Source organism: Zonotrichia leucophrys, chromosome 1A (genome assembly GCF_028769735.1).
Source record: "Zonotrichia leucophrys gambelii isolate GWCS_2022_RI chromosome 1A, RI_Zleu_2.0, whole genome shotgun sequence".
Classification (NCBI taxonomy): domain Eukaryota; kingdom Metazoa; phylum Chordata; class Aves; order Passeriformes; family Passerellidae; genus Zonotrichia; species Zonotrichia leucophrys.
This window is the reverse complement of record NC_088170.1, coordinates 35,158,395-35,184,538: the sequence shown is the minus strand read 5'-3', so window position 1 is coordinate 35,184,538 and position 26,144 is coordinate 35,158,395. Positions and strand designations below refer to the sequence as shown.

Below are 26,144 nucleotides of genomic sequence, written 5' to 3'. Positions count from 1 at the left end.
TAAGAATAACTACAAACTTGTTTGGTATGTAGTTAGTGTTTTGTTGAGAACACACCTTGAAATAAATTATGGAAACACAGAATTCCTTTATTAAGTAATTTTATTTCAGTGTTTTAAATTTCATTATTACAAGAAATTAATTTTACTTTATGATGCATTATATGGAAAAACACATGCAAGTCCTAACTGTGCAGCCCTACACCAAACTTCTAGGAAGACACTGGCTAATATCCCTGTATGAAGAAACTTTTCATTAAACTAATAAATATGCACAAACAAGGATCATGGATTATTCTAAAAAGGATCTATAGGCATTTCCAGCTCTCAGCAATTTTATTCAGCAGCTATTCTGTGGGCAAACTCTATATGCTAAAAGACTATAAAATCAATTCTAACAAGTTTAAGATAATCCCAAATCTAATTTACTTGGGTTTAGATCTCGTGCTTTTTCCATTGTTTTGTTCACTCCCAGCCATCAAATCTTCTCTAGTACCAATGTAGCACCATCTTGTTAGGACTCTAAAACACTTTGCAAAATTAACTGCAGAAATATTATGAAGAAAATGCATGTGGATGCATGTTCAAATTCCTCTGTGTAAATCTGAAAGGAAACTTTCTCTACAGAGATGGTGGGAAAATGGGATAGTATTCATTAAATCAGAAGTGTCCTCTGCTGTGGGTGACAGACAAACTGCAGTGAGTAGCCTGAAAAAGCCACTAGGTGAGAATGTCAACAGTATTCCAGTATCTGAAGTGCCAGAATTTAAAATTCAAGCGTGGTAGACCCTGTCCAACCTGTTCCCCTCCAGCCTGACAGTAGGCAAACTATTGCTTAATTTAGCTTCTGAGCAAGCAGTACCAAGCAACTTATTTCTCAATAAGCAGATGGAGTTTAAAGCTTACATCTACCTAACTGTAAATTTGTAGAAATCCTCTTATCAACATCTGAATATAAGCTAAAATAATAGATTTTGCTTTATAAAAACAACTGCATCACCAACTTCAGTAAAAAAATCTATATATGTCAACAGGAAAAAGGTACCTGGAACATCCATACCCCACCAAAAACATCTGGTTTGGATAGTATCTCTAATACCACAAACCATGACATGTTAACCACATCTGAAATACAGAAGTCTAGTTCTCAACTGCAGGAAAACTTGTTAGTTCAGTTAAGACTGGTCTAGTATTTTTAAAAAATAATAATAACCAAGTGGCAATCAAGTCAGTCACCCACGATGAAATTTGCATTTCAAGTTAAAAGGTAATAAACGAGACAAATGCAAAATCTGAAGTATAACAGTGTCTGTACAAGCAACATAGGACATGCAATAAACGCTTCAGAACTCTTCCTGTTTGAATTTCATGAGTAATATCAATGCTACTGATTCTGAGTCTGCAAAACCTGGAACTAATCCTAAAAAATTCTGAATATTCAATATGTTTTTTCATGAATGCCTCTCACAATCAGTAGTGGCTTTTATACTGATGTACATCAGCAATCGTACGGCAGCATGATGAGAACAATCATTTAGCAAGGTAGTAAGCAACAACCAACACTGCACTCAGAAAGCAGGCAGAACTTTCAAAATGTTGAAATACAGGCTGTTGAAGTCCAAAACAAAGACTGTCCACCATTTTTCAATTCTCACTCATAAAAAACAAACCCTGCATAATGCAAACGCAGCAGTTTAACCTCAAACTAATCCACAGCTTCATCTGATGTATGGCTGTGAGTGCACACTGCACGGCAGTACAACACACACTACCACTACTCTGAACTATAACAAGCCGGGATCCCCCTTGGGGAACCCAGACCTGCAGGCTGGTGCACAGCTACCTCATGCTGCCCAGCCGCATCCGATCCCCCTGCCCCAAGCCAGGATCAATCCACAGAAGTAACTGCTGGAACAACTGAGGCACAGCAAATAAAAGGACAAAACCTCAGCATTTTTAAAGCACATCCAGGCTTTTACATTTGTTACAAAAACACCGAGAGGGTCAAATGCAATGAAGCACTGGACAAGGCTGCCCTCGCCGCACGTCACCTTCCTAACTTTCATGTACCATTTCGGTACTGAGCTTCAGCTGAATCCCTACCAAAATCCCACGGATCGAGATCCATGAACAAGGCTCTCTGTCTGTCGCCTGGTGACAGGTGAAACCAGCCTGTGCACTGCACAAACCCCGGTCAGCCTCCTGCGGGCCAGTCCTCCGGGAGGAAGTATTTACTGTTATTTCCAGTGAGAGCGGACTCGCACCGCTCCGCGCCGCAGGGCCGGTGCCCGCGCTCCTGCTCTGCGGGGCAGCCGGCAGCAGCGCGCCGGGGGGCGGCCACAGGCGGCAGGTGACCCGCGACCCGCCGGCTCGGGCAGCTCAGCGCTCCCCGCGCGGCGATCGAGCCTCCGGGGCGGCCCTTCCCCTCCAGCCCTCAGCGCCGGGACCCGAAAGCACCGGCCCCGCGGAGCCGGCCGGCCCTGCCCGCCCCGCGCAGCGCCACCAGGCCACGGGCAGCCGCTGTCGACCCGGGCCGCGGCCTCTCACCTGAGCCCGCGGAAACTGCCGGCGCAGCGCCCGGCCGCCCGTCGCCCTGTGGGCCCGGCGGGCCGCCTGTCACGCCGGTTCCGTCTCTCGCTCGGACCCCGTCCTGCCGCGACTACTCCATAGTGACGGCGGCAGCCTCGGCGGCGGGGCGGGGGCGGCCGGAGCTCGGCTCACTTCCGACCCGCAGGGGCGGCGCTGGGCGCGGCCGGGGGCGGCGGGCGGGAAGTGATGCGCTCTGCCGGCTTCCGCCCGGCCGCGGCCATGGCGGGGTATTTGACTCCGCGCTTCAGGAGGATCCGCAGCCAGAGCGACTTGCAGCCGTGCCGGGGGAGCGGGCGGCGCCGAGGTGGGCGAAGAGCGCCATCCCCCGTCTCTCCGCCGCAGTGTCGGAGGGGCCGGGGAGTGGAGCGGGCTGCGAGGGGCCGGCGTTTCCCCGTTGTTTGTGCTGCACCCCCGGCTGCCGGTGCGGCGCAATGGGCGGCGGGCAGAGCGGGACTGGGGAGGCTCGGCAGCTGGACGGGAGGAGAGAACCTTCCTCCGGCCGTACCCCCGGAGCTCAACTTACCGGGGACGCCGCTGGTAGAGCTGGGCTGGGTGCCAGGCGCGGTTAATGCGCTGCAGACACTTTTGTTTGTTGTCTGCTGAGCTGGACGCCATGTGTGAGGATCAACTGGGGGCTTCGGAGCATCTCCCCCAGAGGGGCTGAGAGCACTGGGGCTGCTCCGCCGGGAGAAGAGAAGGCTTGGGGGTGTCTTTGCAAGAGTGCAAAGGGGATGGAGGCAGACTATGAAAAATGCATGTATTTTATGATTGGCTTTCGCAAATATTAAAGGGAATATTATATGTGTTGTGTTAGAAAGTAGTGCTGTATTAATTCTCTTAAGTAGTGTGTTAAATATAGTTTTAGGTTATAAAAATGTTAAAATAGAAACTATGCTGTGTAGGATACTTTTTTTAAAGAAAGGACACCTAAATCTTTCAGAGAAAAAGAATTTATTGCCCTCTTATCAGAAGAAATGAACTTCTTCCCGCCTTGAAGGCGCTGTTAGGATTTGGAGGAAGAAGTTGGCGATGACCAGACAGAATCCTGTGTTTGAATGGAATTTATACATCATGTATGAGGTGTATGAATATGCAACAGGCTATTGTTTTTAAGGGTTAATCCTTTGTTAACAGGTGTCCTTTTCTGGGCTCGTGCTGCTCAGAAAAAGGTACCTGGACGTCCATAACTCCCTTGTCTCTATTGTCTCATATTGTCCTAATTCAAATTGTCCAAAATATTATTGCTCTAATTGTATCACTATTTTTATAGCCATTTTATTACTATTAAACTTTTAAAATTTTAAAAACAAGTGATTGGCATTTTTCACACAGACTCTCTTCAGTGATACCCAGAGAGGTTGTAATATGGTGTGTGGAAATCTCGGCTTCTGGAGTTATTCAAAACCTGGTTCTGGATGGCCTTGCTTGAGCAGGGAGGTTGAACCTGATAGACCCCAGAGTCCCTGCAAGCCTCGGCTGTTTTGTGATTAAATAATGATTTAATGTGTATGTACACAGCGTATACATACAATATATATGGTCATAACAATGACAAAAAAAACCCTTCATCACCTGTTTTTAGTGGATTTTTGTTCTCTTCTCTGGACTCTACCATAGTGGGTGTGAGTCAGCTTATGAGAAGGACTGAGTCATGAAATACTATCTTTGTAAAATTCAGCTGATTTCTGATTTTTTATTTAAATATAAAACTAAAATCACAGTGTATTTTTCAAGTATTAAAGGTTTGTAAATTTCTACAACTTTCATATAAACATTTTGCAGACTGTGATGGTCCTTTTCAAGCAACTCAGCTGTGGAATAGTATTATACATGCCCTTCACAATCAAGTGGAAGTCAAAAGGCGTAGACAACACCTGAAAACATACAGAAACTGTTTCACCGGCTCCAATGCTGTTGATGTGGTACTGAGCCATCTTATGCAGAGCATGTACCTAAGCTGCAATGACATTTCTCGGCTGAAGGGGGTCCGTGTATGCCAAGCATTGATGGATCACAAAGTGTTTGAGCCAGTTGGAGCCAAGCTTTACTTATTCAAGAATGGGAAGGAAACAGAGTTTGAAGACACGGACACTAGTCTCTATAGATTTGTAAACAGCAGTCTTGATCCTCTTCTTCCAAGAAAGAGTAAGGACAATGAAAGCTTATCTCCTGAGCAAATCTGCAAGCAGAAAACTAAACGATGTTCCAAGTGAGTTATTCTGGACTATTCCAGTTTTTCTCTTTTTTACAAAAAGTTAAGGAGGGTTACCTTTAAATGAAGTTATGTCTGACTAAACCAGTTGTTGGAGACTTCTGAAAAGTATGTGCCAGTTTTGAGAAACGTTTTGTCTAAATTGTAGATGTTTCCAGGTATTTTTGAGTAAAGTATTTTGATCTGCCGTTTGTTATTTGGAATAAAGTCTGTCACAAATGGCATAAGCCTAGGAATAATTTGGTTTTGCTATCAGTTGTGCTGAAATCTGAGACTTAGCATGAATGAGCTGGTTACTGAAAGCCAGTAAACAAAGTGGAACTAGAAAACAGTATTTGGAATCAATATCCTTGCCCTTTCCACAAAGCAGATGTGGATGATAGGAATTCCTGTAGCAGGATAGACTCCAGATATAATGAAGCCCTAAATTTCTGATTTAAGAGCAATTTAGTAAGTAACAGAAAGCCAAGTGTGCTCTAATAGTATTTGTTATACATCTTTCTTTTCCCCTCCCAAAGCAGAAAGTGTGGCACAACACTTTCAAACCCCTTAGCATTGGAAGCAGCTGATAAAAAGAGGATTGAGGAGCTTCTTCAATCAATACATGTTCATGCATCTTTACCTCCAAAGATCATGGTTAATGAACCAACTCGCCTGCTTTCTAAAGGAGGTGAGGATTAAATTTTTTCTTTTGAAAACTTGATTGTTCTTCACTGTATCTTGTAGTGAGTGCCCCATTTTTGTTAAACAATGCTCCACAGAGACCTAAATTTAACCTGTCGCTAATAACAAAATATCTAAATAAGTGTTAAAGGGGTTAATGCTTATGAACAGAAGTAAACACAACAGGGTTATGTTTTTGCATAATGTGCTATTTCTGAAAATACTTAATCTTAAGATTATCTTTATTATGTGATTCCTTTGCTTTTCACTTGTCTTTTTTTCCTTCTACTAATTAGAGTAGTTTATTCTGAATCCTAATATGATGGGGGAGACTTTTTTTTTTAGCATTCCTATTTTGATCATTTCTTACCCAGCACAGCAACTTCACACTATTCTGTTACTGTGTTTTGTTTGAACACTTAAAAGATTCTTTAGTGAGTTAAAACAAAGGTTAGTTGTTTACATAAGATCTTGTTTCTGAGGGTTTTTTGTTTGTTTATGGTATCAGTAATAGAAGATGTCTGGAAACAGCAAGCTCTGCTACGACTGCTGCAGTTAATTGATGTTCCCCTTCTAGAAGATATCTTGGTGTCTTCAGTGAAGACAAAATCAGACAGTTTTGGCAAAGAAGAAGACATGATTATATCAAATACTTTCCTGGACAGAGAGGTTGCATGTAGCTTAAACTTGCCCGAGTAAGTTTTATATCTGTTAAATGAATTTGTTAGTAAAGGCTTTATTTTATTCTTGATCAAAAATTTGTGTTAAATGAACAAGCAGACATCATTATGTTTGTGTAGTTATAGACAGAGGTGATGTTAGTGTGATTGACTTCTTTTCAGAAGTGCTAAGTGATTTCACAAAAAGTATGTATTTAGAGTTGGACATTTGAGCATTTCAAGTGAACATTAGAACTTTAACCTTGAATGTTGTAAACATGCCTAGTTTCTAGATCAGAATCTTTACTCTTAGGTCTCTGTAACAGATATCAGAACATGAAAACTTTATTCTGAGTCTTTGTCACAGTTCCTGGTCGCTGTGGTGTGAAGATACAGAGTCAATAATGCATCTGTTGTTAGCAAGAGAAAAGAAGAAACCAAGCTGTAGCACTGAATGCTTATATCATGAGAATATAAATGTAGCTGCATGTTGTCAATGTTCTTTTCCTTAAGTCTTCTCTAACTTTTGTAGTGTTCCTGTTTAGTGTACTGAGGTTGATCTCTATCTTGCATATACTTCTAATGAATATGTCAAGCCTCATGTGAATGTCTTAGGAATTACTATTTTTGTCAAATTAATTCAGTTTTTATCTGTAATTTCACAATCTTTATTTCTGTTCTCCATGATAAAAATAAGATTCTGTGGATCTTAAATTATATTTGCAACTTGTCATTGGTTCAGATCAAATTATTTTACATCCAGAATCAGGTAAAAGCAATTGTTCTTCTGCCTCACACATTTCTATGATTTTATATTTATTCTGTACAAAATGGTTGGAACTTTTTCCTCTGATTTTCTGGCTTCTTTCAACAATAAATTACGCACCCGAATTTTAGGTGTGTAATTAGATTACATTTTCTTTCCTTAATTAAGATATAGAGACAATAGATGCTTGTGAAAACTCATGCCTTTATAGTAGGTTATATAATAAACCACTTCTGTAGTCCTCTGGGATTAAACCAACTTTTATTTTCCTCTTTTTTCAAACTAACTGTCTTTTTCTCTTCTGTAAGGATCAGGTTTTTTCACCCTGGTTAGCCCTGGTGGGTTCTCAGTGTGTGTGTTGGAGTCATGGTGGGGGTGGTGTTTGGTTTTTAAATACTAGCTGAATTCCTGGGGACAGTGACACTCCTGCATGATTGCAGCTTGTTTTGGTCTGGGTTTGTCTCAGGTGTATTGCCTTTAGCATCAGAAAAACATGAAGGTTGCCCATTTTGAGCAGGTTCTTGAACTGCTGTAGTGAAATAAGTTACACAAACTGCGTAATAAGCCAGTTCAACATTGTGGTTCACATATGTGACTCTACCTGCCTGGCTATTTCTATCTAGTTTTCTTTTAGAGGATTGAATGGACCCTGAGATAGCTCAGTTGTTTAGAGCATGGTGCTAATTACACCAAGGTTACAGATTCAATCCCATTTACTTAAGAGATGGATGCAATGATCCTTGTGTGTCCCTTCTGACTCAGAATATTCTATGAATCTGTGAAAATAAAAATAGGTAGAGTATTTTAAAGCAAGCACTAAAACAACCTTTTCCTTCTGCAGGCTTGACACATGGCTCTATGCTGCAATTGAATGCTTGGAGTATTTTCCTGACCAATTCCTAGTGATGGTTAGTCAGCAGTTACCTGAAAGCACTGACAACCCCAGCAGTCTGAATACATACAAGAAGATTCTTTTTGATGTTATTATGAAGTATTACAGTCAAAAGAAGGACTCTCTTCTTGCCACTCAGGATTTTGATATTCATTCAGGAATTATAGAACTTATAGGTAAGAGCAACCTGGAACAAAAAAATTAAGATGAAAACTGTGTAGAGGAAGTCACAAATTATCAATTGACTGCATCATGACACCATTTGCACTGCCATTGCAGATGCACTTTTTAGGTTGGAAGGAAATGCGCAAGATCACTATTATGAACCTCTACTCAAGACAAGGACAAATTTCAAAGTTAGATCCATTTGCTTAGGGCCTGGTCCAACTGAATTTTGAAAATCTGGAAGGATAGAGATTCACCAACCTCTGTGGATAATTCGATATGTAACTACGCCCATTGTGAAAGTTACTCACCCCAGGTCAGAATTTGCCTTATTGCTACTACTAAGTAATAACGTAAAACTAAAACCATTGCTATACAGCTTTTCCTGTTAACCAGAATAAGGTTTTTAAAGTTATGGACATAGGGTCCTTTTTAGTAATAGAAGTTATATAAAATTATAAAAGGGACTATTAAGAACCCTCCTATCGTATGCATGCAAGTAAACCAGAGGGGTTTCATTTAAATACAAGTTTAACATTAATCCCACACCTAAATAGGCTTTGTTGCTGCTTCTTCAGTCCTGTTGGGTTGTTGTGCCTTAACCCCAGCTGCCAACTAAATACTATAAAGCTGCTCACTCACTGCCTGCTGCCATCCTGCCCCTGGTAGGGGAGGAAAAAGGAAAACTTGTGGATTGAGAAAAGAATCCTTTAATAACTGGAACAATATGAAATTTTGTTTGGAAGGAAACACCCCCCAAAACTGAGATTATTATTGGGATTTAAATAAGTATTCATGACTCTGAAAATGAATAGTAACTTTGGATATGCTGTTTAACTCCATGACAGAAAAAGGAAAAACAGATCAAGCTCTGGAGGCATTACAACTTTATTTAAAATTATTAGCACCAAATATCAGTGAAGAACTTCACAGGCTCCTTACATTCCTAGCCATTGCATCAGAATCTGAGGGCTACAGATTGCAAAAACAAGTAAGTGTCTGTTTTGCTTAATGTGAAAAATAGCAGTTTGTCATAGTAAAGCTAATTTTTTTGTCTAGTTAGAAGTATTCCATTTACTACCTTTCCATGTGATTTGTTTCCCACTGATAGCATCCTGTTGTACTTAGTCTTTGCTAGCACTCTGTAGTCAATCTAATGCCAAATCTGGGTACTATTTTTCTAGTTTGAGAACAGATTTGTGATCATCAAGACTTGTACAAAGTTCATCTTACAAAACAGGACCCTGTCAAGAGCGCAGGCAGAACTGCTGACTCAGTTTCTGATGGACAATCACGCCGAGGTCTTCAAGGTATCATTCTCCTTACATCATTGGCTTTGTCATTTTAAATGTTAAATGCCATGAATTGCCTTTTTTTGAGTATGACAAGTCTGAGGAACTCTGTTTAATGTTCCATTTTATAATAGTGCAGCCAAACAGGGTGAGAAGTTATTCCACACTATACAGGACAGATTTTTGAGAGCTTTGCAATCCTTTATAAATTATATCCTCTCTTTGTATTTGAATGATTTCTATTAGGAAAATATTTAAAATACTAATAATTTTTATAGAGTCATTTTGGCACCTTGTTGGTAATGAATGCCTACTAAATATTTAAGTATCTTAATGTCTTTCTCCTTTAGAAGTTCACTGGCATACTCTGAGTGGTAGAAAATTGGCATGCTTGTGTAGCCCAGTGTATGTGTACAGCTTTGACAACTCTAAAAGATCCTTCAGCATTTTGGAATGTTAACTTCTAAATTGGAATGTTAACTTCTACAATTGAAGAAAACAAATAGAACCACAAAATGCTAGTAGCCTTTCTATTAAACTTGATGAGTTGTGTAAATATACACATATTATCTCCTTCATTTATGTTTCATCATATTTTCACATGTGAAAAGATGAAACTTTACCATACCCTTTAAAAATAAGCTTAAACAGAAATTTGGTTTCAGTAAAGTACTGGTTTTTATATTTATACAACATATTGATTTCCATTTCTGACTTCAGGTCAAGACATGGGAGAACTTTTTTTTTTTAATTAGCTCCATTTTAGTTTGAAAGCATTAAGTGGTTAGTGAGGGTTTTGTATTTGTTAGTACACAGCCAACCCCCCCTTTTTTAATTTGTGTTAAGGGTTCTGACATGAGGGTTGAGCCTTTTTTCCCCACTGGAGTCAGGGCCAGAACTGTGCAGCAGTGACAGCAGGATGGTGGTTCACTCTGACAGCTCAATTGAGGGCCTTGTGTGAAAGCTGAAATCAGCTTGTTTTAAACTGCAGTTTTTGCCATGGAAAACAGCATCGAGAACTTTTTGCTTCCTATTTCTTTGGCCAGAAATAAACACTTGCGTCTTAGTAAAACTATGTATTTTAGTGCAATTCTGTGAGAGACTTTGAAATGTGTACAAAAAAAATGTGGGCATAAATTCTTCTGCATTTAACTATGTGTTTTTAAATTGGTTATCTGAAAGCTTTACATTATAAAAATATAGAAGTATTGCTTTTGTAATATTTTCTTTGTTGGGTTGTATTTTCAGGCTCCTTTAACTCTTCTGGAACTAACGAGCAGGAAACTTCAGAGTTTGCTAGAAGGGCAAGATCCAGATATCAATTCAGGTAGATAATGGGATAAATTTTTATATAAATTATTGTATAAGAACTAATTTATCATCAGTTGACTATAATTGTGTGTAGACTTCTTTTCTTTGTCGCAAGTGATGCGTTAGGGGGATTAGTGGCTAATGCACTAAATATTAAATTATATGCTATCTGCAAAATTGGTCTGAATATTGGAGAGCAAGGACTCGATTAATCTAGTTTGGGTATGCTATGATTTTTTCTTTTTTTTCTTTTTTACCAAATAATTTTTTTCTGGAAATAGTAGTGCAAAATGTGCTTCCTGAAGTGATTTGCTTCTAATTTGGTTTGGGAATTTGATGAGACTTTGTATTTAGGAGCAGTAGTCTTTTATTTTTGCCACCAGACACCTATAAATTGTCACAGAATTCAGTAGTTCAAGGTTCTGATATATGACTTGAGCACAGACTTTGTCTGTTTTTTTGAATGTTAAGTGTTTTGAAGAACTCTCTCCTTTTTCTGGGTAAGCTTAAAGTTTATTAAGATCTTAGGACTTATACACCAAGTGTCAAATGCCTTCCTTTTAGACTGCACTACCCTTCTGTATGTGGGGTTAATGCTTTTCAGCTTATTTCTTTTGAGCTAACATTCTGTCTGGCCTTGCTGCCAATACTGATTAAAAGGGTTGGCTTAAATAATTGGATTTCTCTCTGACTCTTCATCTTCTTTGACTCCTGTATTGCCAGTGCATTGTGTGCTTAAACACTGAAGAGAAATCCCTCAGGAAACAAATTACACTAAGTTATTTTGCTGTGTAATATTACATTTAATACAGCAGCTGCTGGAGAAGTAGTTTGGTACAGAATCTTTTACCATCTGTGTTGGATTTTGGAATGAGGCCAAATTCCTTCTGGTTCAGTGTTCTGAGAATCACTTATTATGAAGCCAAAGAATACAGAGATGAGCAGCAGTGGGAAGAGGTGCCTGTCTGTAATATTTTCAGAGCCTGTGTGATCTCCATTGACACACTGAAGAGACAACAGAAGCACGAACCCCATATTCCATTTTTCTTACTAAGTTTTGGGGTTCCAATCTATAAATGCATATAAGTTCCATCGACTTGTTGAAATAGTTTGATCTGATTGTAAGCTCTCTGGCATGGCATATTCCCGTTTTCCTGTGTGCCTCATATGCTGGTGTCATTTTCCCTTTTTCCAAAATCTTTCCTAGGAGCTATTGAGCATTCTTAGCTGGTGAACTTCTTAAGTCCAGGTGGGAGCAGGAGGGAATGCTGGGAGACCCAGATAAGAAAAGGGGTCTGTCAATTGCAGGAAAGTAATCCTTAGGTCTGCTGGAAATAAAAAAGACTAAAACCAGCAAGAGAACTCTGGAATTTGTTTTAATCTAGTAAGACACTTGAAACCACAGAACTCAAGATCCATGCTGAAGTTTTAAGAGTTAATCTCTTTGTCATTTGTTAAGCCTTCCCTTTTAAAAGAGCTGCCTTTTTTCTTCATCTGATTCTACTAAACCATAAAAGTATTGATGTTTGACAAACTTACTTTAGAAGAAGGGAAGGACAGGTCCAGATGAAAACTGTGACAGCTCAGGTTAATACTACTCTCTCTGTGAAGCCTAAAGATGATGGTGTTTATAAGGAAGGATTAATAAGAAATCTTTCCCCTTCAGCAATTGACACTTGTTCAACCAAATTGCTCTCTAATATGTATAGGAATAAAAAGTGTCTGTGGAGTAGCTGAATGCCTGTCTTTGCTCAGGCCAGAACCCACCTGCCCAGTGAGGGGGCTTGAGTCCTTGCAGGGCAGCACTTCAGTGCGGAGATTCACAACCTTTTAATAGCTAAGGTGTGCTGAGTTAAGTATCCCTCTTGCATCACCTTGGCTTCTGGTGCCCAAACCATGCTCAGATGTCTGCTCATGTAGAAGCTCCTAAATTCTGTTCCTGATTTTTGTAGTCTGGTTTAGAGGCAACTGTTTCTCCAAAGTATGTATTCACTTGCATTAGGTACTGAGCCTTGCTTACCGATCTGATTTAGTCACAGAGAACCTCTGGATCCTGACAAATGCAAGGTGCCATTCTTATTGTGTAATGTTCTTCTTGTTTCTGTGTGAGAACTGTATTTGCTCTTTGTCTTGCAGGCCTGTTTTTCAATACAGAATCTTCTATGATACTGTACTTGTAACACTGCTTTTCAACTTTATTTTTGCATTTCATGTTTAGATTTCTATCCGTTCTCAGTGGAGAGCTGTATGTTTCATATTACTTGTAGATGTAATCACATCTGAACTAAAATATCAATATACCTATGTTTCTTGTCATATTTTTAACAAGGCTTTTACATGATGCATGAAACTTAATTTGAATCTCTGATTTCTCACAAAGGCTTCACCTTCTGTCAGCGCATTACAGCTAAAGAATATGAAGATCAAAAGCAACAAACCAATCAGTATCTTCTAGCACTGGTTCAAGAGATAGACAATGACCCTACTGTTCCTTTGAAGCAAAAGAAGAAATTAATCAAAGAATTCCGAAAATACCATTCTTTTGTCTACTGTAGTGGTTGCAAAGCTACATGTGAATTTTGTACTCCAAATGGTTAACTACAATACAGCCTTTTTTAATATTTTTTTTAAAGACTGAAGGAGGCACATGAAAATTGCTCATAAAAATGCTTTTATCTTACATCTTTACATCTTCAGTTTCAGGAGGCTACAACTATCAAAATTACTATGCTGCTATAAAGCATTAAATCTAATTTATCTTTTAAGCAAAATATACTTAATTATTTGTAAGTAAGTTGTAACAGCTCGGTGCTTGGGCTGCCTTGAGTTCAGGGTTTGGCACTTTTTTCAATCTGTCCCACAACCCCATGGCTTTCTGTCTGAACCACATCTATGTTCTGAGCCATGCTTGGGTTGATAATCAGTAGAGGGGGTTTTAATATTTTCTATCTTTAATTAATAATAACTTAATCTCATCTTAAACCATAGGTTATGACTCCTGTGGGTATTGTAAAAGTGTACAAAGTGTGTAAAAAGTGTTAGAAACAGGTCAGTGGATTTTGGATCTGCAGCAGGAAGGATTTATTAGGCAGGTGAGCTGTGTGTGCTTGTAGTCAGTAATTACAACCTGTTGTTGCTGCCTCCCCACTCTGGCAGACTGAGCATCTGCTAATTAACAGGGAAAGTTACATTTTAAAGACGTCCTCTCCAGGTCTCTTTGTAGGCTCCCTTAAGGTACAGGAAGGCAACAATTAGGTCACCCCAAAGCCTTCTCTTTTTCATGCTCTCTCAGCCTTTTTTTAATAATAAATAAATATGTGATATAGTGTGAGAGGTTACATTGCTTCTTTGATGCTTGCAACAGACATTTAGTCATGTATTGGACAAAGGCTCAAAGTCTTGGTATTGGAAGGGACCTCTGGTCTACTCTCACCAGCCAGATTGGAGTTGATGAGTGCAGGCTGCTCAAGGACTTTTCCAGTTGAGTTTAGAGTATCTACAAAAACAGAAATGCCACAGCCTCTTGGGTGAGTCTGGTCCAGACTTTCACCAGTCTCACAGTATTTAAAAACAAGCAAACGAACCCTACCTCCACACAAAAAAGAAAAAAGAAAATACCCAACCAAAATAAGCTGCCTTATGCTTAGGCAGAATTTCTTGCGCTGCCTCCTGTCCTTTTACTGGCACTGCTGAAGTGTCTGGCTCAGTATTCTTCACTCCCTCCTGTGAGCATTCTCAGGGCTAAACAATCACAGCACTCTCAGCCTCTTCCCTGTGTGACAGATCCTCTACTTTATCATTTTCTTGGCCCCAGTGCTGGACTAGTTCCACTAGAAGCATGATTTAATGATTTATTTTTTTTCTGTTGTGAGTGTGCTGTTTAGGTGTCTCCATCCTTCTGTAGGCTCTAATACAGTCAAGTGAGCAGGATACCAAAGCTTTCTTAGAACAATTGCTGTTTGTTGTTTTTTTTAAATTAAAATAGTTGCACTATAAGATATAAACAACACAACCTATTACCTGTGCACTTAGTTAACTTGCATATTTGAAGTAGCCTTATTTAAATTACCTGGCCCTATTAGAAATCAGGGAATGTAGTTGAAATCTCTGTCCATGAATCCATGTTTATGCACTTGCTATTTAAGTGTGACTCACCAGTGTGAAATAAATAATTTCTAGAGGAGGAAAAACATCCAAGTTTCCCCTTTCAGAGGTGAATGCCCTAATCCCTATACTACAGGGCCATGTATTCTTTTTCTAGCCCTGTGTGGGGTTTTGGCCACTCTCCCAGAAGAGGGAGCGTATACAGAAGCAGGTTATTGAGACTTGTAAACAGGAAAGTATTTCCTGACTTAGTGCTTCTGGTGTTAAGTAGATGAAGAAAGAGGTTTTAGTTGTTTTTTTTCCAAATCTCTCTCTCTGTGTCTTAAGTCTGTTTACTGTGTCTTACTCAAAATACTAAACCTGGTAACAGGCAGAGGTGATAACGTGGTAGTTTGTAGGCTGGATGGGCTGGGAATTGCTTTGGGAAAAACTGTGTTGTTAAAAAACAAACTTGCACTTTGTGACTTGATTTAGAATTTTCTTGTGGTAATTTAAATGTAATAAATAATTGTATAAAAAGTGATGAGCCTGTCATTTCATAGTGTGTTCACTGGGAAGAGGCAGTTCAAGGGGAGTAGAACGAGCTATTAAACAGTAAGGGAGTGTTCTGAGCAGCAGTTTATAGCTGTCCTGTTGTTCCCTTCAGTTTGTGGCACAGGAAGCTAAGATTGATCTAGTTCTGAAAAGGAAAGGAAGAGGTCTTGAGAGCCATGTTTTATTCACATACCCTAACAGAGGATCTACTTACCTTTTAATCTTCTCTTGACAGAAGCTTGTTATTTTACATCTAAGGACCTACGGAATAGGTTTGGTGAACTATAGACTACTGGTTTTCGGCTAAATTCCAAAATTAGAAAAATTTTATTGGCCTTTAGAAAGTTCTGTCACATATTTTTAACAGTGTCTGACACAGAATCATGTGCTAAGGAAACTTGGGACCTGTCACTCTTTTCTGTTTATGATTTCTAGCATACAGCTATCAAATTAATTGCCAGTATGAATTTGTTTGAAGTAGAGAGTGTTCAGAGTGAAGAGTTTAATCAAGGTACTTTTCAGTACAGTCTTATCAAAGCACAAGTGGTGCCACCTTCAAAGGAGGCTTGCTTCTATTCACAGAGTATTCATGTTTGCTCCTACAAAAGGTTCATTAGTGCTTTCATGAGAATGTGTATGTTTCTTTGAGTCCCAGCTAAAGTATGCTGACACTTTCATGAAGCACTTAGTTAAAAAACCAGAGCTGGGACACAAGGCTTCTCCATGTGGCTGTCAAAGTGACAGTGTACCAGACTTACTCATGTCCTACACAAAGTCATACAATCTGTGTCCAACAAGTTGTAGGTGCTGGTCTCATGCCTTCATACCCTAGCTGCCTCCTGTGTGGCTCACATAGCTGCTAACAGCAGGAGGAAGGTACTCCTTTCATTCCTTTCAGCAGGTTAGACTCGAGGAAAGCAACCATGAGCTTCTTCCAAAGTTAAAAAAGCCACACTCACTCTCTGAAGCACTGGCTGTTCTTCGATGTTGCCCTTATGCAAGGTAGCCAGGTAAGTGCACTGTGCAGGAATATTTACTGGCTTTATGTTAGGACAGATGAAAAAGGGAATATGAGACACAACAGGACACTCCAGTGTCCATTTTCCACCCTGTCTGAGTGCCTGTCTCTGTCTTGGCAAGCAGGCAGGCCAGGTGGGGCACCCCCATCTAGCCTGGCCCTCCCAGCCTTCTGCCTCTTAGGCCAGGCTCTTCTCCCTCCTGCATGCCATGCTGCACAACTGATAGCAAAGTAACAGCTTCTGATGCCAGAAATAACAAGTTCTGGGGTGTTTGTGTTTATCTAGGATGCCTGGAGAGGACACAGATGGGTCATCACTCAGGACACAGCTGCAAGCTTTGTTCATCACCTTCATGGCAACTTCTTATCAGAAAGATGGGAGTGGCAGGAAGCTTATTTGCTCAGGCATTGTTTAAAATGAAAACCAAACAAAAAACTACACAACCTACTAAATTAAAAACCGTTTAGAAAAATGAATTGTTCAAATTACTCTTTTCTCAAAGCCTAAGCATATTGTCAATAGCAGCGGTCACGTTTCAAGTATATTTCCCTCATAGCTACTGACTAAAATAACCAAAAATAAAACTCATGTATTTCTTTGCAGGAAAGGCTCCTTCTAAGATACATTTAATGCCCTTTCAGTGGAATATGTGAGGTAGAATAATACTCATTTTGAAAAAAAAAAAAATTTCTTCTCACTATGTATTAGCATCACACCAATACAAGCACTTGATATTTTTATTGCCTCATGCACTGAGGTGTTCTGCAATAAAAATACAATGAAGCCATCAGAAAAGATACAAACATAATGAAATTACAGTGAACATATTACTTCATAGTATTACGCTTGTAAAACTTTATTTCTAAACTCTTAACATTTTTTCTCAACCCAATTCAATACAGGAAAGCTAAAACACAATCCTAGCTGATGGAAAAGAGGTTGTAGTTCAAAGAATTCCATTCTAAGTAAATCAATGGAATAACAACATATCCAACTATGCCACCTATATATCAAATTTTTCTTCACAGATATTGTGTCCATGTTCTTCATAGTCTTCTCTAGTTACTATCATGTCTTCAAAATCATCATTTTCAGAAATGAGCTTCCCACCTTCCCAAGAATAAGTGATAGGGCTGGAAAATGAAAGTTATTATTACTCCTCTATAGATTCATTTAAAATAGAAATATGCAGTGATGATTTCCAAGACTTTTATTTAGCCATACCTATTTAAACTACATTTTTGTTTGCTAAATCAAACCATCCAGCTCCAGAGAAATTACGAGACAAAGTCTGAAACTTTAGCAGGGCTAGCTGACTTGGGTTTTAAAAGGGGGCCTGTTTGAATGCAGGTGTGAAGAGGGAACAACATGGATATGCTTTATATTTACTTTGCACAGATAATAATTCTTTAATAGGATTTAAAAATACTCCTTAAAAATGCTTTTTTAAAAGTAGACTTTTTTGGTATATTCAAAATGTACTTATTTTGTCTCCACTCCTTCTGCAAAGATGTTACCCCTCCCTAACCCCTGAAGTGGTTTATTAATTATGACTTGGCAGCTTTCAGATGCTGAAAATTCTAAGTAAAAGACTCAGTTCTAATCTTACATAGTTACAATACAGCCTTAATTATCTGTTTGCAGTAAAAAGGCTGACCCTAAAAACACTTCCTTAACTTTATTAGGTAAAGTACAGAGCAAGCAGGTGATCTTTAGTTTATTTTGTTTGTCTGAAAATACTCTGATTTAAAACATTCTCTTGCACAGTTTTTGTTCACTTAATATTTAAATTAATGCCTTTACTCAATCTACGTTCTTAATCAGCAAAAGAAACCCTACTTTATTGTTTGCTCTGCTAGAAAGATAAAGCCCCTTCTATTTATTAGTTTAGGACTTACTTTTCAGGAAGAACAACGGAAACATCATAGTCAGTTGGCGTAAGACATCTAACTTCAGAATAAACCCGATCTCTGAAGCCTGGAAAAAGGGTGTTTCCCCCAGTCAGAACTATGTTCTTGAAGAAATGAGGCTGCATTTCTGTAAAATAATTAAGTAAATATGTAGTTAAGAGATGGAACATATATCTAAAGATTAAAGGTGGTAATATTTCCAATTTTGTTATGAATTTAAACAGAAGTAATAAATATGTATACAAAAAATTTATTATCAGCATATCAATTAAATGGAAATATGAGAAGGTGATCAATCACCCTATGTTCTCTCTGATTTCAGAATTTGGCTTTGATAACTACTGTTTTCTTGTATTTATTAAATTTCACATTTGCCAACACAATTCCCCTTTCAAGAGTGATTTTAAATGACACAGGCTTTTGAAGAGTCGTTAATAGCCTAAATGCTGCCATACTTAACATGGCATCATAAAACCTATGAAAATCTTCTTTGTAATAATAATTATCTATACATAATCTATGAAATTAAAGCCTTAGTATTACTTCTGACAAACAGCAGTCAGAAAGGTTTTACTCTTTGATGCTTAAATTACTGACTTTTGGTCAGTTTCACACCAAATGAAACCAAGCCATTACAACATCCCTCCCTGTCCCACTCCCCTGTCCTTTTCAAAACACTTTCAGGATATACCTTCAGGTAAATTCTGAATAGAATAAACAATGGCTTCAGGAATTCCCATCTCTTGAATACCAATATCCGAAGGATGGAAAAGTATTTCTGGAACTGCAAATCTTTCATTTGTTAGACGAAGTATTTGTTCACCGGTCTTGTATTTTCCACTTAACACCATCTCTTCCCTTGGCTAAATTAAAGACACGAATAGTATCCACTGCTTAAGAAAAGAAATCACATCCTAGAAAATTCAGCTGATCCATTTCATGTCTTGCAGAGGTAGGCAGTGTATGCTGCCATTGTCATATTATCTATCAGCAACTCTTTTAAGAATAATGCATACTCCAGTATTAAATCTGAAGTGACTTTGCTCTTACCAACTGCAGTTTTGCCCAAAGCAAAATAAAACTAGGTAGGCATGAGAGTAGCCTTGAAGTATAGGACTGCTTTCAAAACTATGGCTGGCTCAGTAAATGAGATAAAACCGTTAAACTGTCTTCACTGATATTTCAGGCTCTTCTATAACATTGAACTTTCAACCTTATTTGGGTGTTTAAATGTAATTCAGAGAAACAAAAAAAACCATCAAAGCAGAGAAAACATTTCCTAACTTAATGTTCAAAATCTTAATAATGATATGAGTAAGTTATATGACAGAGCACAAACAGAGACAGCTACAGCTGTTAAATAATAGAATATAAAATGCTATGCTGAAAAAACAGTATTTTGTTGTCATCCCAATTTACTGAGGAAAAACTTTAGAATTATTATTACCTTACAAAATCCTTTTTTGATTGTGCTGAAGTCTGGCAAAACATAATCTACCATTACAGTATTTTCCTCTCCTTTCAATCTGAAAAAGAATGTAAAATTCAACAGAATAAAAAACAAGTTCTAAGTTCCAGCTATTTTATACTAACAAGACTTCAACTTAACTGGAAAGTTTTCTGATTAAGAGTATAGTTTTGTTTGTACAAACAGATTATTCTCCATTTAGTACCATTGCATACATACTTGGCAATGTCCATGTCTTTGTAAAAGTCTTGAGAAACATAACACACATCTTCTTTCACTTGGTTAATTACATGTGTTTCATCCATAACATGTAGCTGCCTGTGAACAACAAAAACCAAAACCACATAAGTTTGAGAATAATTAAGTGTTCCCTTTCCTGTCCAGTTTTGCTCTGGAACTGAGCAACCATTGTTTTTCAGCTGCAGGAAGCTCCTGTCTCAATATCTAAACTTGCATTCAATTTACAAAAGCATTCCTGGCCTACTGGCGCTTAATATTGTCCCGTTTCACAGTTCAGTAAATCCATCAACCTGCATTTGCCCACTGTCTTGCTAACAAGCACAGCTGTAATCCTGCCAGTAGCTCTTTGGTAAAGACCTTTACCTAGATACACTTCCAAGCTGAAGGATCCCAATGAAAGGTTGATCCTACTGCATTTTATTTTGCAGTATTGATATAATCAGTCAGCAAACTGACTGATGATCTACTCAGAAAATATGTCAAGACTTGTATAATTGTGAACACACAGGTAACCTCAACAACTTCAAAAACACTGGCACTTTGAAAAACAACAGCCTAATTCTTCAATCCTAATTCATCTTGATCTTAAGGTCAAGATGGTAGCTAGCAGATTATAACAGACAAAAAATTCCCTTCTCCTTTAAACAGCAATTAATCTAAAATTCACAAAACCAGTAAGAATACCCCATAAACTTCTAGCTCATTTCATACCAAGTTTCAGAGTGAAAATTACGATGCTTTACCTGTAAGAGATGATCTCCTTTAGATGGTTGGTTAAGAGTTTCCCTCCAACATTAATCCTACAGAAAGAGAGTAACATGAGGAATTCTGTCATTAACTTCAGGCACAGCAAACAGTTCTTCTAGAAAATATATACTGCAGCATACCTGATGATTGCCTCTTTTTTCTTTTTACTTCTGCAGTAAGGTACAATGTGGGTAAAAGAGTATCCGCTATCCACGATGATACAACACAGCTCAGATGGATTATCCCGGAAATACCTGTGTGCACTAAGAGCTCCAGCTGAAATAGAAAAAATTGAATTCCATTTTTATATGAACATTTAGAATTCACAGTGATATGAAGGTGTACTTGCTTCATATTTTAAATGCCTTTGACAGACTTTCAAGACCTCAATACATAGTAATACAGCCACTGCATTAATTCATTTTGGCAGTGGGTAAAATTAAGTGTTATATATGGTCCTATTTAATCTTTTTCAGGAATTCCAGTCCATGTTCCATTTCCTCTAAAGTCTAATCACACTGATCATGCTACATACTTATCAAACTTATCAAACTTATCAAAAGGAGTATCCTGTGTCCAGTTACCTGTCAGAAGGGTAGTATGGTTTTTCACACATTCCCTTTGAGACGCAATACATTTCATAATCATAATGCTGTATTTTATTTGCTAACACATAACAAAACCAAACAAAAAACCAATCCTACACCCCTAAAAAAGGAAAGCTATCAAAGAATTCATGCAAAGTTTTGGCAGAATTCTTCAAATGTTATCCTGTTTCAAAATCCATCTGTTATTTCTGTCATCCTTACTCTCCTCAAATTTCCTGTCCTTATATACCATGACACTCTTTAGGAAGTAATACAAGAGTACAGCTGGAATTTGTAAAAAGTACAATTTTTAAAATGTTTAATCCACTTTTATTCAAGAGCCAGGAAGCAACTGAAGTAATAGTTTTTACTATGTATATATATGTGTGTGTGCATGCGTGCTTGCTAATTCATTTATTTAAAGAGTTAAGCTTCAAAATACATAAATGCAAACTGGAAGGAGACATACTCACCATTTACTCGAAGAACAGCTTGAAATTGATATTCTTCAAATAGAATTTCATTCATAGATTCTTGTATTGAAGTGAAGTTAAAATAAGGTTCGGTAATAATTATATTGGTATCTACAAAATCCACCTATAAAAAACACATTAAGATGGTCAGTACATAAAAGTTAAAAATTAATTAAAAATCCATTACCATCTTTTGCAGCAGTGGAAGATCATGTAAATCTGAAGTCATGATTACCACTTGGCATATCTGTTTGTAGAAGCTAGACTTAGAATGTTTTGGCTTTTTTAAGGGCTTCATGATCAGTGATACAAATTTATCTAATTAATGGGTAAAAAACATAATAGAAGGCAACACTTTCATATCCTGATTTTGTTCCCATCCTTGCAAATTGTAATTCAACATTTTAAAGAGATACCACAAAGGAACACTCCATTTTTAATGTAAAATACTTTACACTAATCCTGTCAGCTACAGAAAAATAAGTCTCCTTGACAGCTCAGCACTTGCACCACAGCTTACTTGTCTAATAACCAAAGCCCTGTACAGTGAGGAATCAATAATAAAACTCCTAGCGGCCTCTGCTGAGGCCAGCAAAGGATCCTGGATTTTCCATGTTCACCAGTATCTAAAACACTGTTAGAGAGGACTTAATACGGTTACTTCAATCATAACTGGACATGGCCCTAAAAAAATCACCAGCTGTATCTCTCTGTAGACTTCACTTGTGAAGAATTAAAAACAAATTCTCTAAACCATAATTACATTGAATACAGTTCCAAAACAAAAATGGAATTTATGTATCAAAAGCCAGCACATTATATTTTAAATATAAAAATGTACAGAGACTAAGTTGATTTGAGGGATTACTTTCATTCTCAGTATGCAGGTGTTGGAAAAAACTCAAGAATTTCCAGAAAACGCAACATTTTAAAAAGAAAAAAATTAAAAGAAATCCCTAATACACTTCCTGTGCTAAATCCAGCTTGTGTGATATGAAAAAAATTAAGTATCAGATATTTATATTTTATACATTTAAGTTATTCAGAGGTAGAAAATGGCTAGCCAAAGATGATTACTAAATGTGTATGTATTTTGGCCTACTGACCCAGCTCATCCCTCCCTTTTACATTTACTATTTCTTGATCTCTTAACTACATTGTATCTGCCTGTGATTATTTTTTATTAACTTGACCTCTTAATTATATTGATATGAATTTCTTATGTGGGCTATACTGAGTACATACCTACAAGACTAAAAAATTTAAATAATTTTCAAAATTCTACACCAGAACTCAAAAACGTTTGCAAAAATTTTAAATCCCTGTGATTTCTAATTGAAGGCACTTTCAAAAAGAACAGTAAGATCACTTGTTCTACTTAATATTTGTTAATTCCATTAGTCAGTATTTAATCTACACAAAATATGTAGTTAAGAAAAGACTCTTACTTGATACATTTCTTTTCCAAAGAGATAATCCCAAACCTGTCTCTGAACATCCCAGTTCACCAAGTAACCCTGTAGGAATTTAGAAACAAATTTACACTATTTAGAAAAAATAAAATCATACTTTAAAAAAAAAGTCAACAATTGAGACTGGTAATATAAAAATAATGAGAGTTAAAATGTCTAAATTTACATTTTTAGGCTAAGGAGTAAATGTTACATAGGATTAAGGTGTGTTACAAATATTCCCCATTGATACATTGATTGCTGCACTTCAAAAACAATGTACAGTATTGTTTTTGGCAGAAGTTTGTCCGTCTTCCTCAGTGCCAGGGAAGCAAATTATGGAGCAGATTACCTGGAGTGCCACCACCCAGCATGTAGGGGACATACAAGTGATCAGTTCCAGCCAGCATGGGTTGATTACAGCTTGACAAACTTGTTCTTCTGTGACAAGGTGCCCCACTGAGTGGAGAAGGGAATGGATGTGAATGCTGTCTACGTGGACTTTACCAAAGTCAGGAAAGTCTTTGACAGCAGTTCTCACAGCATTCTCTGGAGAAGCTGGCTGCTCATGCCTTGGGTGGATGAACTCTTTACTGGGTAAAAGACTGGCTGGATGTCCAGTCCAGAGAGTGGTGCTGAATGGTGCTACATCCACTTGGCATCCCATCACCAGTGGTGTTCCCCAGAGCTCAGTATTGGGGTCCCTGTTATCAACAATGTGGGCAAGGGAATCAGGTGTACCCTCAGTAAATTCACAGAAAGCACTAAGTTGGGTGCTTGATCTGCTGGAGGGTAGAAAAGCTCTGTAAAGATTTCTGGATGGGCTGGATTGATGGACTGAGGACAATCTTATCATGTTCAGCAAGGCCAAGGGTGGGGTCCTGCACTTGGATCACAAAAACCCATGCAGCACTGCTGGCTAGGGGCAGAATAGCTGGGACATTGCCCAGGGGAAAAGGACCTGGGGGGGCTGGTTGGCAGCCACTGAGCATGAGCCAGCAGTGCCCAGATGGCCAAGAAGGCCAAGAGTACCCTGGCCTGTATCAGCAATATCAGCCAGCAGGACCAGGGCAGGGATTGCCCTCATGCACCAGGCACTGGTGAGGCCATCCCTTGGAATCCTACTTTCAGTTTTGGCTCCCTCCCAACAAGAAAGGCATTGAAGGACTGAAGCAAGTCCACAGAAGGGCCACAAAGCTGGTGAGGTGTTCAGAGAACAAATCCTGCGAGGACCAGCTGAGGGAGGCTGTCTACAGAAATGGAGGCTCAAGTGGGACCTTACTGCTCTCTGCAGTGACCTCAGAAGAGGTTGTAGTGATGTGGTGGTTTTGTCTCTTCTCCCAGATAACAAGTGACAGGACCAGAGAGAATGGCCTTAAGCTGCACCAAAGAATTTTAGACTAGAAATATTTTCTCACCAGCAGGGCCATCAACCACTGGCAGAGGCTGCCCAGGGAACTGGCTGTGTCACCACCCCTGGAGGTATTTAGATGTGCAGATGTGGCACTTGGGGACATGGACAGTGCAAGGTTAACTTTTGGACTTGATGATCTTAAAGTGTTTCAACCTAAACACTTCTATGACTGTTAAACTTCACACTGCTGACTGATTCTTGTATGATACCACATATAACCTTGCAGTTGGGACATACAGTATGAAAACTATTCCTTAGAACAATTTACACTGGGCTTTAATGTTAAACTGAAGATATCTTACTCACTTTCTGAAAGGGAAGAATATAAAAAAGACCAGAGGGATCCTTAATTTCATCCAGTTGATTTGCCGTAAACGTTTTCAAGCGTGCAGTCTTTGACCTGAATTGACAGTTGGGAATAACGCTGGAAAAGATTGGGAAGTTTCCTATTAAACATGGTATTAGACACATTCACTTTCTTTAAGCCACTTTCATAAACAGTCTACTTTTAATAATATTTTCGCTGATGTATTTTGGCCTTAGTCCATTAGCTGGAGCCAGTCGTGAGGGAAATCTTTAATTTCTGACAACTCCAGTACAGACAAGACACTTTTTGGAAAACCAAGTACCAACCCACCTCCGCCACCGCCTGCAAGCAGGAAGAGCGCCAGGGGCTCTCCCCCCACCCCGGCCGGTGGGGCACGGTGTGACACAGAGGGGCACGGTGTGACACACAGGTGAACAGTGTGACACACAGGTGCACGATGTGACACGGCGGGGCACGGTGTGACACAGGGACACGGTGTGACACAGAGGGGCACGGTGTGACACAGAGGGACAGAGTGTGACACGGCGCGGCACGGTGTGACAGAGGGGGACGCGCTGTGACACAGAGGGTCTCAGTGCGCAGCGCGGCGCAGGGGCGGGGCCAGGCCGCGCCTCTCCGCGGCGAGCGCAAGCGCGCTGCGCGCCCGCGCGCCGGTGAGCGGCTGTGGGGCGCGGGGCTGGCGGAGAGCGGCGGCGGCGAAGCCATGAGGGGACGCCCAACGCCCGCCCCGCCCCGTCCCGGCCTCTCACCTGACGTTCGCGTGGCTGTAGCCGATCTTGGCGTTGTAGGCGCCGTTATCCAGCACCAGCGTCGCCATGTTCCCCACGGCGCCACGGCCGCCGCCGTCCCAGTATAGATCCGCCACCGCCGTGGATCTGTACGGTGACCATAGAGCGGAGGAGCAGCGCGCGCGTGGCCGCGGGACGCGGGAGTGCCGGCAGCGCTCCGCCTCTGCCGCGGGGCGCGCGCCCTGCCCGTGACGCTGGCGGGAGCCATTGGCCGGGCGTGACCCGGCAGCGCTCGTCACACGGTGGGCGGGGCGGTGACGCGGCGTCACCGCGGACAGCGCCCGGCCCGGGCGCGCGGCCCCCCGCCTCCGTCAGCCCCGCGGGGAGGGCACCGACGGCTGGGGACGAGGCGGGGGTGGGCGGGGCGAGAGCCCGGTGTGGCGGTGATTTAAAGGTACACACTGCCTCGGGTGACCCTGCCGGCTCGGGATGCTGCGGTGCGGGAGCGCCGCGCCTCGGGATAAAGGTGCTGAGTGACGATGGCATTGAGAAGTGCGCAGCAACACGGGCCTGGCCTGAGTAAGAATGTGACACA

General features: G+C 39.9%; 3 protein-coding genes across 5 annotated transcripts in view; 1 reads left to right on the top strand and 2 right to left on the bottom strand.

Moving 5' to 3' along the window:
- The window catches only part of SCYL2 (SCY1 like pseudokinase 2), a 34,521-nt gene extending 31,768 nt beyond the window's left edge, over window positions 1-2,753 (bottom strand). For both annotated transcript variants that reach the window (XM_064702145.1, XM_064702146.1), the window contains exon 1: window positions 2,545-2,753. The gene's annotated coding sequence lies outside the window, so the exon portion shown is untranslated. The remainder of the gene's footprint in view (window positions 1-2,544) is intronic.
- A 52-nt stretch (window positions 2,754-2,805) lies between these two features.
- DEPDC4 (DEP domain containing 4) lies at window positions 2,806-15,066 on the top strand. 2 transcript variants are annotated; one of them, XM_064702147.1, is made up of 9 exons: window positions 2,806-2,890; window positions 4,369-4,795; window positions 5,317-5,468; window positions 5,970-6,156; window positions 7,728-7,954; window positions 8,792-8,934; window positions 9,128-9,253; window positions 10,484-10,562; window positions 12,927-15,066. In XM_064702147.1, the coding sequence occupies exons 1-9, from the start codon at window positions 2,806-2,808 to the stop codon at window positions 13,142-13,144; spliced, it is 1,644 nt and encodes a 547-aa protein (XP_064558217.1). In that variant the 3' UTR covers window positions 13,145-15,066. The 2 variants fall into 2 exon arrangements, with proteins under 2 accessions (XP_064558217.1, XP_064558218.1); XM_064702148.1 differs by lacking the exon at window positions 2,806-2,890 and having other exon boundaries at window positions 4,384-4,795; window positions 5,320-5,468.
- A 1,856-nt stretch (window positions 15,067-16,922) lies between these two features.
- On the bottom strand, window positions 16,923-25,830 carry ACTR6 (actin related protein 6). The gene is made up of 11 exons (XM_064731637.1): window positions 25,571-25,830; window positions 24,800-24,917; window positions 23,077-23,145; window positions 21,629-21,752; window positions 20,709-20,844; window positions 20,565-20,621; window positions 19,801-19,899; window positions 19,561-19,639; window positions 18,805-18,976; window positions 18,102-18,240; window positions 16,923-17,336 (listed from the first exon to the last, which is right to left on the bottom strand). Exons 1-11 carry the CDS (start codon window positions 25,636-25,638, stop codon window positions 17,207-17,209), a joined length of 1,191 nt encoding a protein of 396 aa, XP_064587707.1. The 5' UTR covers window positions 25,639-25,830; the 3' UTR covers window positions 16,923-17,206.
- Between the last annotated feature and the right edge of the window lie 314 nt (window positions 25,831-26,144).